The sequence below is a fragment of the Glarea lozoyensis genome (assembly GCF_000409485.1).
Source record: "Glarea lozoyensis ATCC 20868 chromosome Unknown GLAREA14, whole genome shotgun sequence".
Lineage (NCBI taxonomy): Eukaryota > Fungi > Ascomycota > Leotiomycetes > Helotiales > Helotiaceae > Glarea > Glarea lozoyensis.
In genome coordinates this window covers 238,977-257,142 of record NW_007360988.1, presented here as the reverse complement: position 1 = coordinate 257,142, position 18,166 = coordinate 238,977, and the positions used below count along the sequence as shown (strand labels likewise).

At 45.0% G+C, this 18,166-nt stretch overlaps 5 protein-coding genes across 5 annotated transcripts; 1 reads left to right on the top strand and 4 right to left on the bottom strand.

Annotated features, from left to right (window-relative positions):
• Positions 1-473: 473 nt before the first annotated feature.
• On the bottom strand, positions 474-1,532 carry GLAREA_06646 (uncharacterized protein; the record flags this gene model as incomplete). Its single annotated transcript, XM_008080594.1, has 2 exons — positions 474-993; positions 1,063-1,532. 2 exons carry the CDS (start codon positions 1,530-1,532, stop codon positions 474-476), a joined length of 990 nt encoding a protein of 329 aa, XP_008078785.1.
• Positions 1,533-2,399: 867 nt separating this feature from the next.
• GLAREA_06645 (SGNH hydrolase) lies at positions 2,400-6,299 on the top strand (the record flags this gene model as incomplete). The annotated part of the gene is made up of 15 exons (XM_008080593.1): positions 2,400-2,841; positions 2,958-3,239; positions 3,295-3,419; positions 3,555-3,637; positions 3,691-3,787; positions 3,976-4,103; positions 4,152-4,243; positions 4,465-4,655; positions 4,741-4,759; positions 4,814-5,185; positions 5,234-5,380; positions 5,430-5,627; positions 5,704-5,855; positions 5,912-6,081; positions 6,206-6,299. The coding sequence occupies 15 exons, from the start codon at positions 2,400-2,402 to the stop codon at positions 6,297-6,299; spliced, it is 2,592 nt and encodes an 863-aa protein (XP_008078784.1).
• Positions 6,300-8,412: 2,113 nt separating this feature from the next.
• GLAREA_06644 (uncharacterized protein) lies at positions 8,413-10,144 on the bottom strand (the record flags this gene model as incomplete). The annotated part of the gene is made up of 6 exons (XM_008080592.1): positions 8,413-8,810; positions 8,971-9,072; positions 9,206-9,298; positions 9,504-9,660; positions 9,707-9,760; positions 9,815-10,144. 6 exons carry the CDS (start codon positions 10,142-10,144, stop codon positions 8,413-8,415), a joined length of 1,134 nt encoding a protein of 377 aa, XP_008078783.1.
• A 2,331-nt stretch (positions 10,145-12,475) lies between these two features.
• GLAREA_06643 (uncharacterized protein) lies at positions 12,476-13,916 on the bottom strand (the record flags this gene model as incomplete). The annotated part of the gene is made up of 5 exons (XM_008080591.1): positions 12,476-13,104; positions 13,153-13,456; positions 13,501-13,554; positions 13,605-13,734; positions 13,774-13,916. 5 exons carry the CDS (start codon positions 13,914-13,916, stop codon positions 12,476-12,478), a joined length of 1,260 nt encoding a protein of 419 aa, XP_008078782.1.
• A 1,686-nt stretch (positions 13,917-15,602) lies between these two features.
• Positions 15,603-16,340, bottom strand: GLAREA_06642 (Concanavalin A-like lectins/glucanase; the record flags this gene model as incomplete). The annotated part of the gene is made up of 2 exons (XM_008080590.1): positions 15,603-16,002; positions 16,054-16,340. The coding sequence occupies 2 exons, from the start codon at positions 16,338-16,340 to the stop codon at positions 15,603-15,605; spliced, it is 687 nt and encodes a 228-aa protein (XP_008078781.1).
• Positions 16,341-18,166: the final 1,826 nt, after the last annotated feature.

Sequence of the window (18,166 nt, the reverse complement as noted above, 5' to 3'; positions counted from 1 at the left end):
GTTGATTAACGAAACATACGATGTTTCGTCGATTCCTTAAGGAAGTGTCTTGTTTCGACTACCACTTATTTTGTTATCCGCGAGCCGGAACGATGTTTATTTTTGGTATGGAAAATCTGGTAGAGTTCTTAAATGATTGGGGTAGTATTTGTTCATATCGCGGATCGAAACTGAAACTGTCAAAAATGATGGGACGTAACTGAGAATTTTACTTCCCTGATTTAGCGCCACCTCTTTGGTAATTAGACAACTAATGTTTTTGTGGAACGTCCAGATGCCTAAAGGCTAAGAAGTTCTCGATTCATGGAACTTGGTGAAGTCTCATCTTGTAGAACATGATAATTAGAATGATCTTCTCTCTGCCTCGAACTCGGACACATCAGTGTGGATTATCAAAAGTAAAACCGTTCAAGACAGTTTGTATTTGAGCCAGAAGATATAGGATTTTGCATCAACAAGCAAGCCTTGAAGGGCTAAAAGTCTCTAAAGGACGAGACCCTTCTGATAGTACAAGGAAGGGTCTCCCAAGGATCACGACCTTGCCAATCGTCGGGAGCAGCCCATCGAAATCTGATAGCGCTTGGCACCGAACCAACCATTGAAGGGAATGGAAGACTCAAAATGAAATCCGCGGGGTTTACCACCTTCCTAATCGGCTGCATCAATCTCGCAGCAACATCTTCATTCAGACTCATCCAGTGCTTTGCAAATACATCAAGCATGACATGTAACGTACGCAAACCTTTCATTGCCGAGATATTACCCCAGATTGCATTCCACGTACTCGGAAGCCCAACGAACCTGGTATCGGTCTGTTGTGACTCTTGCTGAAGCGTCTGAAGCGGATCCATTGGATGAAGCCAATGAAAGGCTAGTGAGCGAATAGTATCTATCCTCTGTGGAAGGAGCAGACGCGGCAGATACTCCATTACGTTGGAGTGCACCAAGGCAAACTCATTTGCCGAGTAGAGATAGGGAATAGCTTCTGCATATCTGTTGGGAGCACCAGTCAGGCCGACGCACGTGAAAATACTCAAACAGACAATTGCGGAGGTGACTTACATCTGCCTACAGGACATGAGAATGGGAAGGAACAGATTTTTCTCCATATTCCTTTTCTTGATAGACATCCGTGGGCGACATTGAAGAGAATGCTCGTTATGACTTAGGTGCCCGAAATAACAAAGCTGTCCAAGTGGTCTGGGCCATGGCGTCTCGAGGTGGAAGCGACGTCCCCCTAGCACAACAGCCCAGATCTGAAGCCGTATCTCTGTAGGCAGCTTCATGAGGCTAGACTGCTGTTGGAAATTCGTCTTGGTGTGATGTTCTGTATTAGGGGATGACGGGCGTGTCAACGGGTTACGATTAGCTGATAAATCGACGCGAACATCCAACGGATCCCTGCGAGTCCTAGCGCCTTGATGCTGCATATGTATAGCCTCCATTTCGCGATCTGTGAGCTGTCCAGTTCGACGTCTGTAAACATCAATGAACCATTGTATATAACTCGGCCAGGAAAAGAGCTTCTGCATCTCGGCGTGGGAATAGTGTGTTCAAGAGAAAGTCCTCTCCCAGTGTCTAGATGTGCCTACCTAGGTAGATATTTGTTATATAGCAAAACAACCGACTGCTAGAAAGGGGGGTGGAACGCCAACAAGATTCTGCCCAGGCGGTGTGATCATCTGCAACACGTGTACGCTGCTTGGACACAGGACCCAGATTATGAGTAAAATTATTACTTAGCTTGCACGGAACGCTATGCAAGATAAATTTAAGGCAATTTGTAAGTGAATGATAGTTGAGAAGGAGTAATTGAGGCCTGTTTCTATAACGCCACGTGACTGAAGCCCAATTGGGACTAGTCTAAATGATGACAACACTTCCCATGGAATGAATGGAAATCGCTACACAAACTAATGCGCACTTAACCAAAAAGAGATTTCAATCAACTTATTAATTGACCTTGTGATCAGCCCGTATAGGACGACGGTCTAGATGCCTAATCAGCTCCACCGCAGCACCGTACGCACCCACGGGGATATATCTGCTTTTGGAACGACCGCACGATGTCAGCTAGATATCCGGCCCTTACATACAGTTTTGACTGGAAAAAATATGTTGGAAGATGTACAACTGCATGAAATTTATTGCCTCAGATACAGCTAGGTAGGCTCATTGGTCTAGCTCGTGTAGTTCTAGCTATGTCTAGACCTCGGATTATCTCCCAACGAGGCTCTCAGGTGAATCTGCCCAATTTGCATAAGGTCAAGCAAGGTAAGCGATATATCGTGATGACAATGCAACCTTAATAAGAGCCGCATCTCGAGGGATGTTGATAAATTGTGACTCCTCGTCAAACTACACAACTCTCGACAGACAGTGTGAGAAGAGCCGTCGCAATGTCGCCATTTCTAAGAACTCTTTCGATACTTGCGCTCATTATATTATCGTCCATAGATGCTTATTATATTATCCCGCCCAACGAAACACTTTTTGCTTCAACTCCTACACTCCATGAGAGAGCAGAGATTGCTGCGGCACCGATTGGAAAATGTGTCCCTGTTGGCAGTGTCTTTCCAAGCGACGTAACGCTGCGCATATTACCTCTTGGAGCATCCATCGTCTTTGGCTATGCTTCGACCGACAAAAATGGCTTCAGAGCAGCATTGAGGTCCCAGCTAGTTGCTAATGGAGCTTCAGTAAACTTTGTGGGTGAATTACAGAGCGGGACAATGATTGACAACGATGTTTCTGGTTTTATTGGGGCCCGTCTGGATCAAGTGTTTACACCATTGGAGCATGCACTTCCCTGGCTGCCAAACATAATACTTATCAATGTTGGTTAGTAACTCACTTCTATTTACACTACACTTACTTCGACAAAGAGTTTGCTTGCAGAAACTTGTCTCCAGAAGAGTTCGCAAAAAACACTGGCTAACTGGGTAATTTCCATTAAGGTTCAAACGACGCAGGCCAGTCATACGACATCGTCAATTATCATGTCCGTTTAGCGGCGCTTCTTGATCGCATCATTAAAACTCTCCCTAAAACGGTGATCTTGCTTTCAAATATTCTTCCAAATCGTACTCCTGAAACGGAAGCCAATGTAAAAATCATCAACGCACAGTTCGCCGCCGTGATACAGGAAAGAATTGATAAAGGTGCACTCATTCATTTTGTGGATATGCATTCTCTAATGAGTCCTTCTGACATTGGCGACGGGACCCATCCCAGCGATGGTATAGAAACATTCCCATCCTCCTTCATGTAAATACGTCTCTAATTGCTTCTTAGCTGGCTATATCAAAATGGGTGGCATATGGTATTCCGCTATTCAGCAAGCCTTTGCCAAATGCTGGATCACTCCGCCAGGTTTCGTTGCAAGTATCAATGACACCGTCCCGGGAGCAATATCCAACGTAAGTGTAAATTCTCTGCTGCGGATATTTAACAAATATTTATCATCGCGTATGTACGCTCATTTGATTTCCCTCCCAAAACCACGCGCGTTCTTTCTACCATTGTTGGCTTTGACTTACCGTGGACTCTTTCAGACAATATGTGAGAATGTCCTCGGCAACGCCGTAGGGCCGGTCACCGTTCAACAAGGATCTGGCAATGATGATTCGGTCTACGTGTAAGTATTTTCATCTCGACATGAATGCAGTCTCCGAATAACAAATTATCTAGACATCAAGGCGAAGGCCTAGGTATAGCACAGATTGATATTCCTAGCGACGGGCTTGGATATGACCCAGCCCGGGTTTACTGGGCGGACATCAATGGGGTATGTACTCGATGGCTTGTTCGAATCTCTCAAGATGTGTTTTTTACATGATTGCGGTCCGCATATATATGATCTTACGACTGATTGTGAAACATAGGATGGTAAACGGACCGTTAATTTTATTATCTTACGCAGCTCACCTTTGTACAGGAATCGATGACTTCGTCTACTTGTACTCCAGCCGCCAGGCCCTTGGAGTCGCATTAAGTGACGGTTCCGGAGCTAACGGCTTTGGAGGGCCCGGAGGATTTCTCAATTACGCAATCCCTATGCCCTCTTGTTCGGGTGTTACTTGGTTCAAAGATATTGATGGAGAGTAAGTTGCAACTCGAGTCCAAGTAGTCTACATGCTGATATTATATAGTGGACGTGATGATTACATCTGCGTTGCACCAGACGGGAAACTCTCAGCTTGGCGTAACACTCCTGGGCCAAACCCTCGTCAACCTACCGTAAGTTATTCCTAAACGGTCGTCGAACCTGTTTTAAGAATATCTACTGACCTGACGGTACTTTAGTGGTATGTTATTCCGACCTCATCTTACCAACCCCACTTCAAGAAGCAGCTAGCCTTCCTAAATTTTGAATACCGGGTCTTTGTCTCCCACATTATTGGGTCCTATGTTGACTCGTGCGCAGGGTCAATCTTGGTGTGCTTTTTACTCCTGCCACCTCAGGAAGCACGCAAGGATCCACGGTCATTATTGCCGATATTGACGGCGATGGAAAAGATGATTATTTAACTGTTTCCTCGGACGGCTCGATTAGAGCATCTAGAAACGGCGGGGTGGGTATTCCCACGTACTGGCAAGATTTGGGAGTCGTTTTCAATGAGGGCGGTGGTCGAGACTGGAGAGGTTTCCAACTTGTGCGTATCCTCCCAGCACACACTGCTGCGTTGCAATGACATGGCGGATTATAGGACTGATCAATATTTTCTAACACTTTACCAGACCGATATAAATGGCGACGGTAATATCGCAGTGCTGGACCACATGTTTGGAAAAAAAGCTAATCAATGATCAGGACGAGATGATGTCGTGTGGACAAGCGACAAGGGTGAAGTCACAACATGGACTAACCTACGAGGCCATTCAGTCAATAGTCTCGTCCCCGTTTGGAGAGCGGCTGGAGTCACACATTTCGGGGATCCTCTCTTGACACAATATCCCAAACCGCTAAGCAAATTGATATTCGGTAATGTCAAAGGACATAAAGAATGGGTCACATACCCCAATTATCAGGGCGTTGGCAATGACTACACAGTCGCGTATCAAATTGGTCCAAGTGGCGCATACAAGCTCAGAGTTACGCTTTGGTTTAATTCAGGAACGGGAGGTGGCACGCGGCAAGCAGGAGATGGTGTTAGGTATTGTGATATGCGTGGAAAGGGATCAGGTAAAAATGTTTATCGTACATTTTGAAGCTTTCACTGACGCGAATTAGACGACTACATCTGGATGGCAAAAGATGGAACGCTCACTGTCTTTGGAAATTATAACAACCCGCCAAACTGGTTACAGTACGGTGTTGTATATACTCCCGGTTCACTCATGGCCGGCCACACGAGAAAAGATGTGCATCTGGCGGATCGTGAGTTCCCAGGCTTTATCCAGTGGCCTCAAACACTAATCTATACCAGTGAACGGCGATGGAAAATGCGATTTCCTCATCGTTGACAAAGCATCGGGATCTGTTCGCATGATTCGCAACGATTATTCTGCTGCCACTGACAAGTTTGCGTGGACTGATATGGGAATCGTGTTTGATGGCGGTGGCTGTAAGAATCATTATGGTGTTGGTCTTTTTGATATGGGAGTGCGATTTGCGGACATCACAGGTAAATACAACTGCTTTTGTGCTGGACAGACTCGCCTTCTCTATTTTACACCCCATAGTTCTGACATTCCATACAGGAAACGGCTTCCCAGATTACCTCTGCATCGATCCCGATGGGCGTACGGACGCATGGATAAATACCAACATAGTATTCAGAGCGATGGGTCAGGCAAAGGCATCTGCAGGCGCCGATAGAGCGAATATCAGATGGGCCGATGTTAATGGGGATGTAAGAAGAGCAATTATCCCAAATTACCGTTGACCGTCTCTAATAAGCTTCAATAGGGTAAAGCGGACTACATCTGGATCGACGAATTCCTCGGAACCTACCAATACTGGACCAACGCCGGACCTGGAAATCCAGCCGATAATCTTGGCAGCCATATCCACTGGGACGCGCGGGGTGTTTCGGGCGGAGGTGGAAATTTGAGAGGTGAATGTCTGGACTTTTCAGAGTATGTTACTTCCCCGCCGACTAAAGAACACTTTGATACCGAGATTTGAACCTGACGCGAGTGAAATCTAGCTTGAATGGAGACGGAAGAGCTGACTTGACCGTCATTTACCCTAAGACATCAGCGGCTTATGTTTATTGGAATTTGTGCCCGGGGAGTGGGCATCCACCGCCGATGACGGTTCTGCCACCCCTTCCTTCGTAGGGATTAATGAGTAATGAGGATGAGTGATCACGACGAAAATAGTGGTACATAGTTCATAATTCTCAGTGATCGATGGGGTCGATCTACATAATAAACTTAGTAACTAAAACAGAATAATTAAGCTATAATCGGCGAATTGAGCGTGGCAATTGTACTGGTTTTTTGTTCGTTACATAGCGTGTTTTTTCAATATAGTAAGTCCGATTATATCTTTAAAAGTTAAACTGAAAATGTTGCGTGGGAGTGTCCTAGATGTTCGTGAATTGATGCGGAGTAACGCGAACAAATGTTTAGTGTGTGGATATTTGTGAGGGAGGTATTTGCGTGAATGGAAGTTTCCGATCATCGTACTCAACTGCTGAGGGGTATGATGCCATGATAGCAATTATTCCTTCAGGACAACAATTGATAATTTCAATCATGGTAGGCTTGAGGTGTTCTCATCAGATCGAGTGTGGATGTGCGGAAAACTTATCATGAGCTTGGACAAGTTGGAAGCCATCATCGATGTAACTCAAAGTGGTGCAAGACAATCTCGATATGCTCATACAGTCATATTGCGACAGCCGCGTTAAAGTTGAATTGAAGTTGGGAGCGAAAAGATCATTCTTTTTCCAAATTGGACATCGTGACGGTAAATAGTTAAGAATCGTGGCAGGAATGGTTGGACGTCGAACATCGAATCTATGGTTGGCATACTGCCATCGTGTTGAAGAATGCGATCCAAGAACTGGAGGATGGTTGCCATCGCCGTCGCCGTGGCGTTTTCCTGAATCTGGTGATCGCGTCGTTCAACGATCTGTCGGCGGTGAGGGTAGATCGATATATATATAGGATTAAAAAGCATGATATTTCATGCAAAGTTGACCTCATGGTGATTGTAAGCATGGTATGTAGGACAAATATGTACGAAACTTATTATTATATATCATACTTCATTGTTTTCAACATCAAAACAATAATCGTACGGTTTTTCGTCTTCAAACCCACCCACCACGTCTCCCTCAATATAAAATTTCTTCTTCGCGCACCCAGCTCTCAAGCCAAGCACTCAATGAAAAAACTCTTCTTCCAGTAGGATGCAATCAAAAATTCCGCCGATCAGAACCCCGAAGGATACTGAACAGATCTCGTCGCCCCGCTGTGCAATGGAGGACTCGTTCTGCCAACTCGTAATTCTTGAGCTACGAAGTTGCCAACAAGGTAAGTATGAAGAAGAAAGAAAAAAAATTCGAAGGGAAGGAAGGGGAGCTTTGCTTATATAGGGCAGGAGACGCTAGTTGGACGCTAGTGGGAAGCGAGGGCGTGTGCGTTGTGGAGGGTCAGGTCATGTGATGCGATAGTGACTTTTAGAATCGAATCGTATCAAATTCCAAGAAGATATGCCAGTAGAGTGAATAAATTAAGAGGCTAATGTTATATTTAATATACGGTAGTAGGATTTTGTCTTTTTGGCCTCTTATTTTAGCCTTCAATAGGTTACAGTAAGCTTTTCTCTAAAGTTTTACTCCGGAATTGATTTACTTTCTGAGGACATATACATATCAATACAGAATTCTAAAACACTATGTCGATAAAAGAGATCCGTTGCAATAGAGTTGATTGATTTTCGATGTAGAGAGCCGGCAGTCGGGAGTGCTTGATTTATTTGGTGCTGGATTGTTGACAACGAAGAATTTGTATCTCACTAAGCAATACACTTTGTAGTAATACAAGATAACGAGTTTGAGGTATGCGTCATATGTTAAATTTATTTCTTTCCTTCACGGAAGCATAGTATGAAGGAAACATTGACTTTTCCATAAGAACCGTCGAGCTAGTGGCTAGACAACCTGCCGTCTGCTTTAGATATCACGATATTACTGAACATGCCACTCGACCAGATCGCTTTACGACAATCTTGAGAACTTGTTATAGTCTATTTAGAAACCAGTTTTTGGATATACAAACAAAACGGTAACTCAACTGACCGAGACACCCGGATGGGCTTCCAAGGGGTATTATTCATCGTGGGGTTGACCCTTAAACTCAACAACCAGACTTCAAATTAACCTGTCCAACCACATCTAAATACAAAATCCTTGTATAGCACCAAACCATTACACGACGCGCCACCTTAAGCCCGTGCTAGTGGCCATAAATGCACCTATCAGATTTGCAATTGCCCGCTCGAGAACACTTCTCAAACCGAGCAAGATACCACATAGTATCAAAGGCCTCTTCAGAAAGTGGTCTTGGATAATCATGTTTACGGACACAGTGTTTGACACAATCGGCTACCAGATAGTGCGAATAACAGTAGTTGCCTCCAGTAAAGAGGTTCCTGGCTCTCCTGCCAACTTTTAACGGTCGATCGACTCGTTGTCCATTCGAATTAAATAAGACGGGTCCGAGTTTGGCGCAGTTCGCAACTTCTTTTCGTTTGCTTTTGTTTTTGTCGGCTTCTTTTGAGTTAGCTTCTTTAGGGTCAGCCTCTTTAGGAGCCTCTTTAGGGTCCGTCTCCTTAGGATCGGCTTCTTTTGGACCTGCGTCTTTCGTATCAGCTTTCTTTTTGTCGATGTGTTTCTTGGCGACGATTTATTTTTCGATATGTTTCTTATTGATGGCTTTGATCTTGACGGCTCCTTTTTTTCCAACTTCTTTTTTGCCGGACTTTTTCTGGACGATTCCTTTTTTGTCAACCACTGCTAGAGAGTTGTCTGCTCTTAGAACAGGGTGCTCTAAGTCCTCGCTGTCGACCTCCGGCTTCTCCATCCACTGTTCCGCTAGACGCATCTCCGGTTCCACCTTATCAGCATTCTGGAATAGGGACTTAAACATCGTGGTAGACCTGGAGCCCAAAGCAGCGACTTCCTGACTCATTGGTCTATTAGCCACAGAGTAACCCGAGCCCCGCTTGAAGCGTCTGCCGTGTATGAACGGAGCTCTTCGGTTTCGGTATGCTCGCTATCATGACTAGGTGCCAAAATGACATGTTTACATTGGACGTCGTTTATATGAAGTGCTAGATCATCTGGAACACAATTAGCATTGAGGTATAGGCGGCTATATGGGAGAATAATTCTTACGCCAGAGCTGTTGTTTTACTTTCTCCTTCCCATATCCGTAGGCAACGAAATCGAAGCTTGGGTAGTTCCGCGTAAACCCAATTCAAAATTGACTCATATCTTCGACACTAGGAAGCAAACTCTTATCCCTCGATCAATTTCTTGACTGACCCTCTAAACTAGTATAGACTTTCACTACAACTTCGATGTTATCTGCGTCGCCGATAGATGTTCTGAGATTCTTTAGGTATTTTCGTATTCTTCCCAAGAATGCGTCTGCGGCTTCGAGACCACCCTCTAATCGTTGACACAAGAATATCTTGTTAAACTACACATATTAGCAAGTTGCTGCTTCAAATATGGCGGTGTCATACCAAGTAATCGTCCGCATCCCCGTTTACTAAAACTGACACATATTTTGGTGTTTCCTATTGTGTGTTAGCCAACAGTATAATCTTGAAATTGGAGGAAGACTTTACTACCTTTTGCTTATCAATTTTTGTTGCTAGTGCAGCTGCCTTCTTCTTCTTCGAAGTAAGCCATTCAACTTTGTACCGCTTCGATTTTGCTTGCCACTCAGCCAGAGATTTCTCGAGCTTGAAGTTTCTTGTCTTGGCCTCTTTGTACTTGGTATTCAGACGCTCAATTTCGCTGACGAGATCCTGTAGGTATATTGATACATTATCAATGCGAGATTCGAAAGTGAGAGAGACACACCGGACAACATTGTCTCCTTGTATGCCAAGTCCATGTAGCCTGTGGAGTAGAGATTTGAAATCTTCTGGGCTGCATTTTTCGGGTCTCGTGGACATATCGTATCAAGTAAACAGTCTCAAGTAATCAGAAAGGCGGTAAAATTCCACTGTGGATGTGAAAGGGTGATGGCGTACACGTTGGCTAAGAAATTGGCCCCCCGCATGCAGAGATTTTCTAAAGCACATTTGGTTTAAATTCACCAGCTTGACGATATTCACTAGACCGAGTTTGGTGGACACTGTAGGAAGAACTGTGCAAATGAAAGTAAAAGCGCTCACTTTCGACTTGATAAACTGAATGTTTCAGTGACCTGAAAATAAACCGGCACACCATCTGATGCCTTGCGTTTGTTTCTCGGCATTGAACATATGGTAAGAAATATGGGAGACTTCCAAGCTTCGAGGTACTTCAAGCCGGTTTGCTGCAGCTGACTTTTGTGGCGGCCATTCACCATAGCTTGCAATGTTGAAGACCACATAGATGAAGAAAACGAATACAAGTGAAATCGAAGGTACAAAGTTCAGCTTTACAGACCGAGCAGCGCGAGAGGGCTAAAAAAAAGTGAAATAGGTGCTAATTTACTCAACCGCTTGTAATAAGGCTAACACTCTTGATGTCTTGCTCTCTATGCTTTACCCCAAAGGAAGCGGCGTATGAAATGTCGGTGTGTTCTGGTCCATTAATTTCAAGGAAAAGCGAGTAAAGGTTAAACCACGAAGTTGAAGTGCTCCTAGCCATTCGACGGAACGAAATGGAAGAAGAGTGCCCTACACAGTGTTGTGGGGGACATCAGAAAAGAAAACCAGAAGTTATGACGGCATGTGCAAACTGTATTTTGGTGCCAGATTGTAAGGGTGAGATGATATAAGCAAAAGGTTTGAGGCAGAGAAAGTACTTGGTGTTTGAAACAACGACAAAGCTCAAAGGTGATCGAGAGTCTACGCCTTCAGGTCTTCGATGGTAACATGAATTTAATGAGCAAGGTAGCGAGGAAATATATCGTAATGAATGTTCCTGCTCTTACAGTGCAACCGTCTTTATTTTTGGTTTGTAATGTTATCTAATTGTCTTTCGAAAGATCATAGCGTAAGATTGAAGCTGAAATTAAATGGCGACGTAGGTACGAACAGGCCGTGGAGAGCTGAGAAGATGCTAAAACTGGTCGAAGAGGATTCGGAAATGATCGTGGTAAAGCTTCAATACACAGAAAGATGGAATGGAAAATAGAAGGTGAGAGAGAATAGTGAGGAGAGTTTTGTCACACTCAAGCAGCTCTCGAATCCATTTTGGTCTGCAAAAAGAAAATCGATGGGAGACAGGACGGACGTGTACAGTATCCAGACGGACAGAAATGATCGTAGAACACTACACCGCAATCCATTACAGATGACTTTTCTTGTAAGTACCTAGGCATTGATAGAATCAATTAAGCAAGCCCCCCTCCTCTTCTCAACCCTCTACCAGGTCATCAATCCATCCAGACTATCAAGTATTTATTTCCTAGTAGCGCGCTTACCCAACACAGTAAAAAGAAAAACCAAATACCAAAAAAGATCGCGTAGACCACATCCGCTCCAACACTCGCAAACCTCACAACAAGCAAGTCTTACAAGACCCTTTCCCAACAACACATCGTCAGCAACCGTTCGGTTGGACTCGAGTAGATGAATAGGGGAAGAGCTATCCATTTTTCTTTTAAAACAGAATTACCTTTTAGCCGCTTATAGAGAGTTTTTGGAGATTCTTACCGTTGATTTGCTTTTACATTCCTGACACCAGCACGATTAGACAGGCACGATTAGACAGGTCATAGTATTAGGGAATTTTTTGACTACGTGTGATTCAGATAAAAATAATGCCCCCCTGTGTAAGGCATGTACTTTGAAGGAGTTAGTACTCCGGTCGGTTATACAATGTTTTTAATCGTTTTGGACACTTGGGGATTTTGTTTGATGAAATTAGGAAAAGCGATACTTGCTAACTTCTTGCTTCATTTTAGAAGACGAAAGACCGCCACGAAATAAAATTATTTGCTATATAAAGAAATTCGTGAATGTCGCTAGCTGTGAAATATCCACTCCCTACCCCTGGTGCGTAAAATATCAGAAGATCGAAATAAATTGAGAAGTATCATTTGCCATAATCAAAAAAAAAAAACCACTGCACAACGAAGGAACAAATCGCCTGAAAGCCACGGAAAATCAACGAAGACCCTCCATCTAACCTCGCACTTCAATACCTAACCAAACCGCAAACCGCAAGAGGTGCGGCGTTTGAAGTTAAGAAACTTCACTTCAAACGACTTAGGTTTCCCGTGCCCTATTGTAAACAAACATACCGCAAAGAGAATAAACAAATTCCCCACCATACGGTAGATAGACACAAGCCTAGTGACCAAAGATGCATTTGTCATCTGTGCAGTTGCCGCCCATTCTCCTCATCTTATTGCACTTTCCGAACCGCGACAGATACCAAATGGCATCGAATTCTTTGTCGCTGACCGGTCTCCGGTAGTCGTGCCTACGAACGCAGGGTTTGACACAATCAGCACGTAGGTAGTGCCAATGGCAAAAATCGTGTTTTCTCATTGCCTTCAACAGGTTCTCATCAACGCTCAACGGACGATCCACTCGTTTGCCAGTCGAGTCGAATAAAACAGGTCCTAGTCTGGCGACGTTGGCGACCAACCTCTCTTCGGTAACTGGTGCAAGCCCTCCTACACCTGACCCGGTTTGCTGCAAAACTGGGCCAGCGAGTTTCTTCGAATACAACTCTGGTCGAGGCAGAGCTGGTGCTGATATGTAGTCATTCTGGAACAGAGATCTGAACATCGTCGTCGATTTAAATCCCAGAGTAGTGATTTCATGTCGCATCTTTTCGGTTTCTAACAGACTGATTCGAGCGCCATTCGTCGTATTTGAATACTCTCTGAGTGCTCCCGCATATCCACTATCATGGCCACAAGCCAAAATAACGTGCTTACATTGGATGTTATCAATGTTGAGCGATAAAACTTCTGTGAGATTGTCAGCATGTAAAAAGTTGGGGTACGAGCTAGACTTACTGCGAAGACGGTGGTCAACTTCTTCTCTACCAGAACCGATATCCATAAACTCGAAAGTCGGAAACCTTCGCGTAAACCCGATCCAAAACTGGCTGACATCGTCCAAACTATTAACTAACCTGCTTGTCAGGCAGAATCTCGACTGTCCTTCCAAATTTGCATAAGCCTTGACCTTAATGTGCACTTTCTCTGGGTCGCTGATAGACGCACCGAGAGTCTTCAAATACTCCCGCGTTATCTTCTCAAAAGCGTCAGCGGCTTCAAGACCGCCACTAATTCGACGGCTCAAGAATTTCTTGTCAAACTACAATATTAGCCAAGTTTGTACTAAGTACAAGGTTCACTGACCAGATAAAAGTCTGCATCAGCGTCTATCAAGACTAACACATATCTTGATTTCTCCTGAATATTGTTAGATATATATCACATTCAGGATTTCTAGTAGAGTTCACCATTGCCTCTTTGGCGACTCTTAATTCTGCCACAATCTCCTGGAAGCCACGACGTGCCTTTTTCTCTGCTTCCAGGTCTGCTTGTAACACAGCCAGAGCTTTCCCGTGGTCGCTTTCAGCTTCGCGACAACTGTCAGTGAGAGTTTCGAGCTGTCGGAGCACTTCCTACAGCTTGTTTAGCTCAGATTTCCACGCGAGAATGTGGTCGTGATAACATGCCTGGATTAGATCGCTTCTCTTCTTCTCGAGGCTATCAAACCCCTTGAATTGAGAACGCCGCTCATCCTTGGAACAAATAGTAGGTTCCATCATTTGTCAACCATGGGATCGGAAGTATGATAGAAGGTGACAGGTAGAAAGTGAAGAGCGGTAGGAGAAAGGAAATTTGAAGACGAAAGGTGAAATGGATGAGGCTGATAGCATAGGCGGCTTCCTGCTTAGATGGCCTAGATGGGCGGCCTAGTCAAGGCACAGCGTGTTGGTGCTTGTCCCGCAGACGAATAGAGATAAAGACAGAGTTCTTGACCTCTGAAGGGGCTTTGCTGAGCCCCAGTTTTTATTCTTTGGCACCTAATAATGGAATTGGGTAAAGTCAAGGTCATGATTAATTCTAGAGAGACGATGGAGGCTTGTCTACAAGAGATCCTTGCAGCTCCATTGTAACTTGTTGCAGTGAAGTGTTGAAAGCGCTGAAGAATGATAGTGGAAGGAGGAGGGACAAGATGGAGAGAGGTTGGGGCTGTGCGTTGTGGTTGACCCGGCCACCGTACGATAAATCTCTTCACGTTACACGGCTTTGAGACAACCAACATCGTACCTTCGTCATGTTTGTCTTTTTGGCGTATGGGTTATCGAGCATAGCAGCACTCGTCAAATAATACTCTTTGTTAATACATAAATGGTGAGACTACCAACTCAAGAAACAGCCTTTCAAGCAGTTTCAGTTTGAACTTTGAACACTCCTCAGTCGAAAATCTTGAGGGCTGTTGTTTCTGATGCTGTTTTTAACTCGGCAGGCTGCTTGCAAACAGTATACTGTGTTGCTTGCGAGAATGCGAACTTCAACGCAAATATGTATCTCATTTTCGAGCATCAAGGAAAGTAATCAGCGTCCCAGCTGTTTTGTCTTCGTAACCTCGCACATCTGTAAGGAGTTTTCGATGACAACGTTTGGGGTGGTTACTTTCTTCAACCGCCGCTTCAGACCCCTAATCCGTTGTGTTTCCAACAGTCAATTAATATGGTCTTGCACTCAACTCATTCCGAAGATGAAGTTGAGCCTCCCACAATTTGCCGCAATCCAGTAGAGCATCTCGAAATTGCTTACAATTTATTGGTCTTCTATCACCTCAAACGTCTAATTTCGGCTCCTTGCATGAGACTTATGTTGTACCAACCGACAAACGGCAGACGATGTTGGTGGTTCATTCTGAAACGAACACTAAATAATCTTGTTGGTGTGGAAATTATGTAGGGGAGGTAAGTCGGGAGATGATGCAACATGACAAAAGCAACTTCAAGATTTCATTTAGAGCAATTCACTGCATGTGAGAAGAGCACGCGGAAGTTTAGTGGATTCAACTTAGCGAAAGTATCTACGGCATCTCCGAAACCCATAATCTCGATTCGGAACGCAGATATCTTATCTTGACTTGTTCTTACGAAATGAGTAAGTGTCAAAATCAGAACCCGAAAGGATATTACGAAATACGCGAGTCACCACGAAAAAGAAGCAAGCAAGTGGAATCAGTTGAGAAAATCTCGCGTATGTGATAGATGCCCAAACTCAGTTTGGAGCGCAAAATATATACAATCTTGAAGTTAACTATTTACAGAACCTTCCGCCCTCTCCTCGCAAATGCACAGGAGACATCTTATATAAATTCCATATCGACCCGAGCTCGTGCACAAGCTTCGAGAGATATTCATCTGGAACATGACATTAGCCTAAGTCTCGTATAACAAAAGGGTAGCAGGAAATACTCACAATCTAACCATCTAAGAGACAGTAATGCTAGCAGACCCACTGCTAAAGTACCCCTCAGTAGCAACAATCTGGTAATCATGCGCACCAAGCTTCATGTTCAACTTAGCCCACGCATCGAAGTGGTTTCCGATGGTGACGGAACCGCTGGAACGCTTGTTCTGACGAACGGACCAGTATTGTTGGAAGGTAGCAGTACCGATGATGGAGGGCTGGTTGGTGCGGGTGCTCTGGTAGATGTCGTAGGTGGATCCGTCGCTAACGACCGTTCCCTTCTTGGTGGCGCCGCTGGAGGGGTTGTAGGTGCCGAAGTTCTCGACGACGTAGTATTCGATGAGCGGGTTCTTGGTCCAGCCGTAGACGGAGAGGTAGGAGTTGCCGTTTGGCTTGTATGTGCCGGAGAAGTTGATTGTTCTATTCACATCATCAGCTAGAGTTCAGTGAGTTGGATGAGACTTTTCTTACCGTCTAGCTCCTGGGTTCCATCCCTTTCCAGCAACGAAGTTTCCGTTGTTTCCAGACCACGTCACGCTGTAAGACCCAGCAGCACCGTTGGTGTATGTGATTTGACCAGCACCATCAGTCCAGAACGAGTAGTAATACCCATTGTTGGTTCCAGTGCCACTTGGAGTTCCACCTCTGGCATCAAGCACATCTCTTGGGTAGGCGTTGGCAAGCACATCCGTTGTTGGTGCAGAGAAGACACCAACGGCGGTAGCAGCAGCGAGGAGAAGGGAGTTGAATGAAACCATTTTGATGAACTATTGCAGATATCTGTAGTAGGTTGGCCCTTCTTTCAATCCGGGCTCCCATCTACCTTATATACACATCTCCACCCATGAGAAATCTCGTCCTGGCTATTACCGTCCTTAATCAAAACTAAACAACCTCAATAATCCCGATTCCCAGAACCTTAATCGAAGATCCGTCGCCTCTCCTGCCCATGTCCTGAACACCCGTGATATAATTGCGTACTATCCACCCCAAATCCCATCATCCTAGTGGTCAACACCATCAACCTGGCGCGCATCAACGTTTCGTCGCTCCCCAGCATTCCCGGTCTATAGACCCACCCCCTCCGTCCCAACTCCACCTCCAATTTACCCATCCAACACCCATCCTATCACCTCCCCAAACCACCTATCCCCATGATTTGAAGGAAAAACACTACATCCCATCCCGCCAAGCCCTACACCATATTCCCTAGCAACCTCAACTCAAGACTTTTACCCGGCGAACGGTACATGTCCCGGTAATGTACCCCAGGCATGCACCCCAGACGCCTCTCACTATCGGCGTAAAGGAGGATCTGCCAGCTCGTATTTAGCCGAAGCGGGTATTTTGGCTCAAGCTTTTCTTCTTTTTCTTCTAAGGGTCGCGACTAAGACGCCCCTCTTCGCCTAACCGGTTTCAGAACACCCATCTTAACGACAACCGCATATCGACGTATTTCTTTTCTCGCTTTAATATTATTTCTGGAGAACCCGGGACGTGCTGTAATGCAGCGGTAGTTGCAGCCGGAGCCGCAATACGCAGTAAATTACACAACATCCCTTTATTATTTGTTTTGTTTGATAAAGTCGCACATATTTCGTCATCCCTTTTCTTAAACGAATAAATCACGTATAAACGAAACAACCCCATCGTACACCCGCCCCAACGATAAGGCTGAATTCCCCTCCCCTCGACAAGGTCCTACGGATCTCGTAAATCTGAATGAGACCTCTGCTTCGCTGGCCCGTTGAGACTATCGAATTTCGTATCGTGAGATGGAGTTTATCCGGTGCATGAACTCGAGATCGTTGGATTTCTTTAGTCAAGGGCTTATCTGAATGATCTATCTAGCTTCCCGCGTGGGAAGGTTGGTAGACCGGGTAAATCGAATGGACTTGATTTTGGGGTTAGGTTAGGGACTGCCCCGAGCTAGAAATTCTGTAACGCCGAGGAGCAAAATTGATAGTGAGTTGTACGCCCATCAAGGTCCTTTTCATCTCGTCTACAGAGAGCCGTGATACGAGACTCACTAAAAGTTAAGCATGAAATCCGCCCAGAGATCTAGAGCCCCTAAGTACCGAGAGACGATCGATCTCGCACTAAAACAAGTTTCACTAGACCCAGCCCATCCGTCACTACCCGCGCTTCTTAATCTACATGAATCTTGCACCGCCATAACACCACCACATAACATCACTATTTCCCAAAACGTTCACACGAACAACCTAATAATTCCCCAATCATACCTCCCTCCCCCAGATTCCCAAAAAGAGGCACATCCACTTAACGCCACACGCGCACCAATCCCACCCCCCTCCCAAAACCACATCCCCGATGTAACATCCCCCATCCGCCCCTACCGCAACCCAACCCGGGTTCCACAAACTTCCACAAACGAGCAACTACCTTCCGCTGGCAAAGTACATAAAAGGGGGCTCTTTGCCGGCTAAATAAATGTAAGGCTTGGCCCTTGCACCGGTGACCTTGTGTATTTGTGAGGGGTTGGAAGTGGCAATATATTTGTTTGATGACGATTTGTGTGGTGGCCGTGTTATTGGGAAAAGTGCTCGCAAGAGTTGCTGAT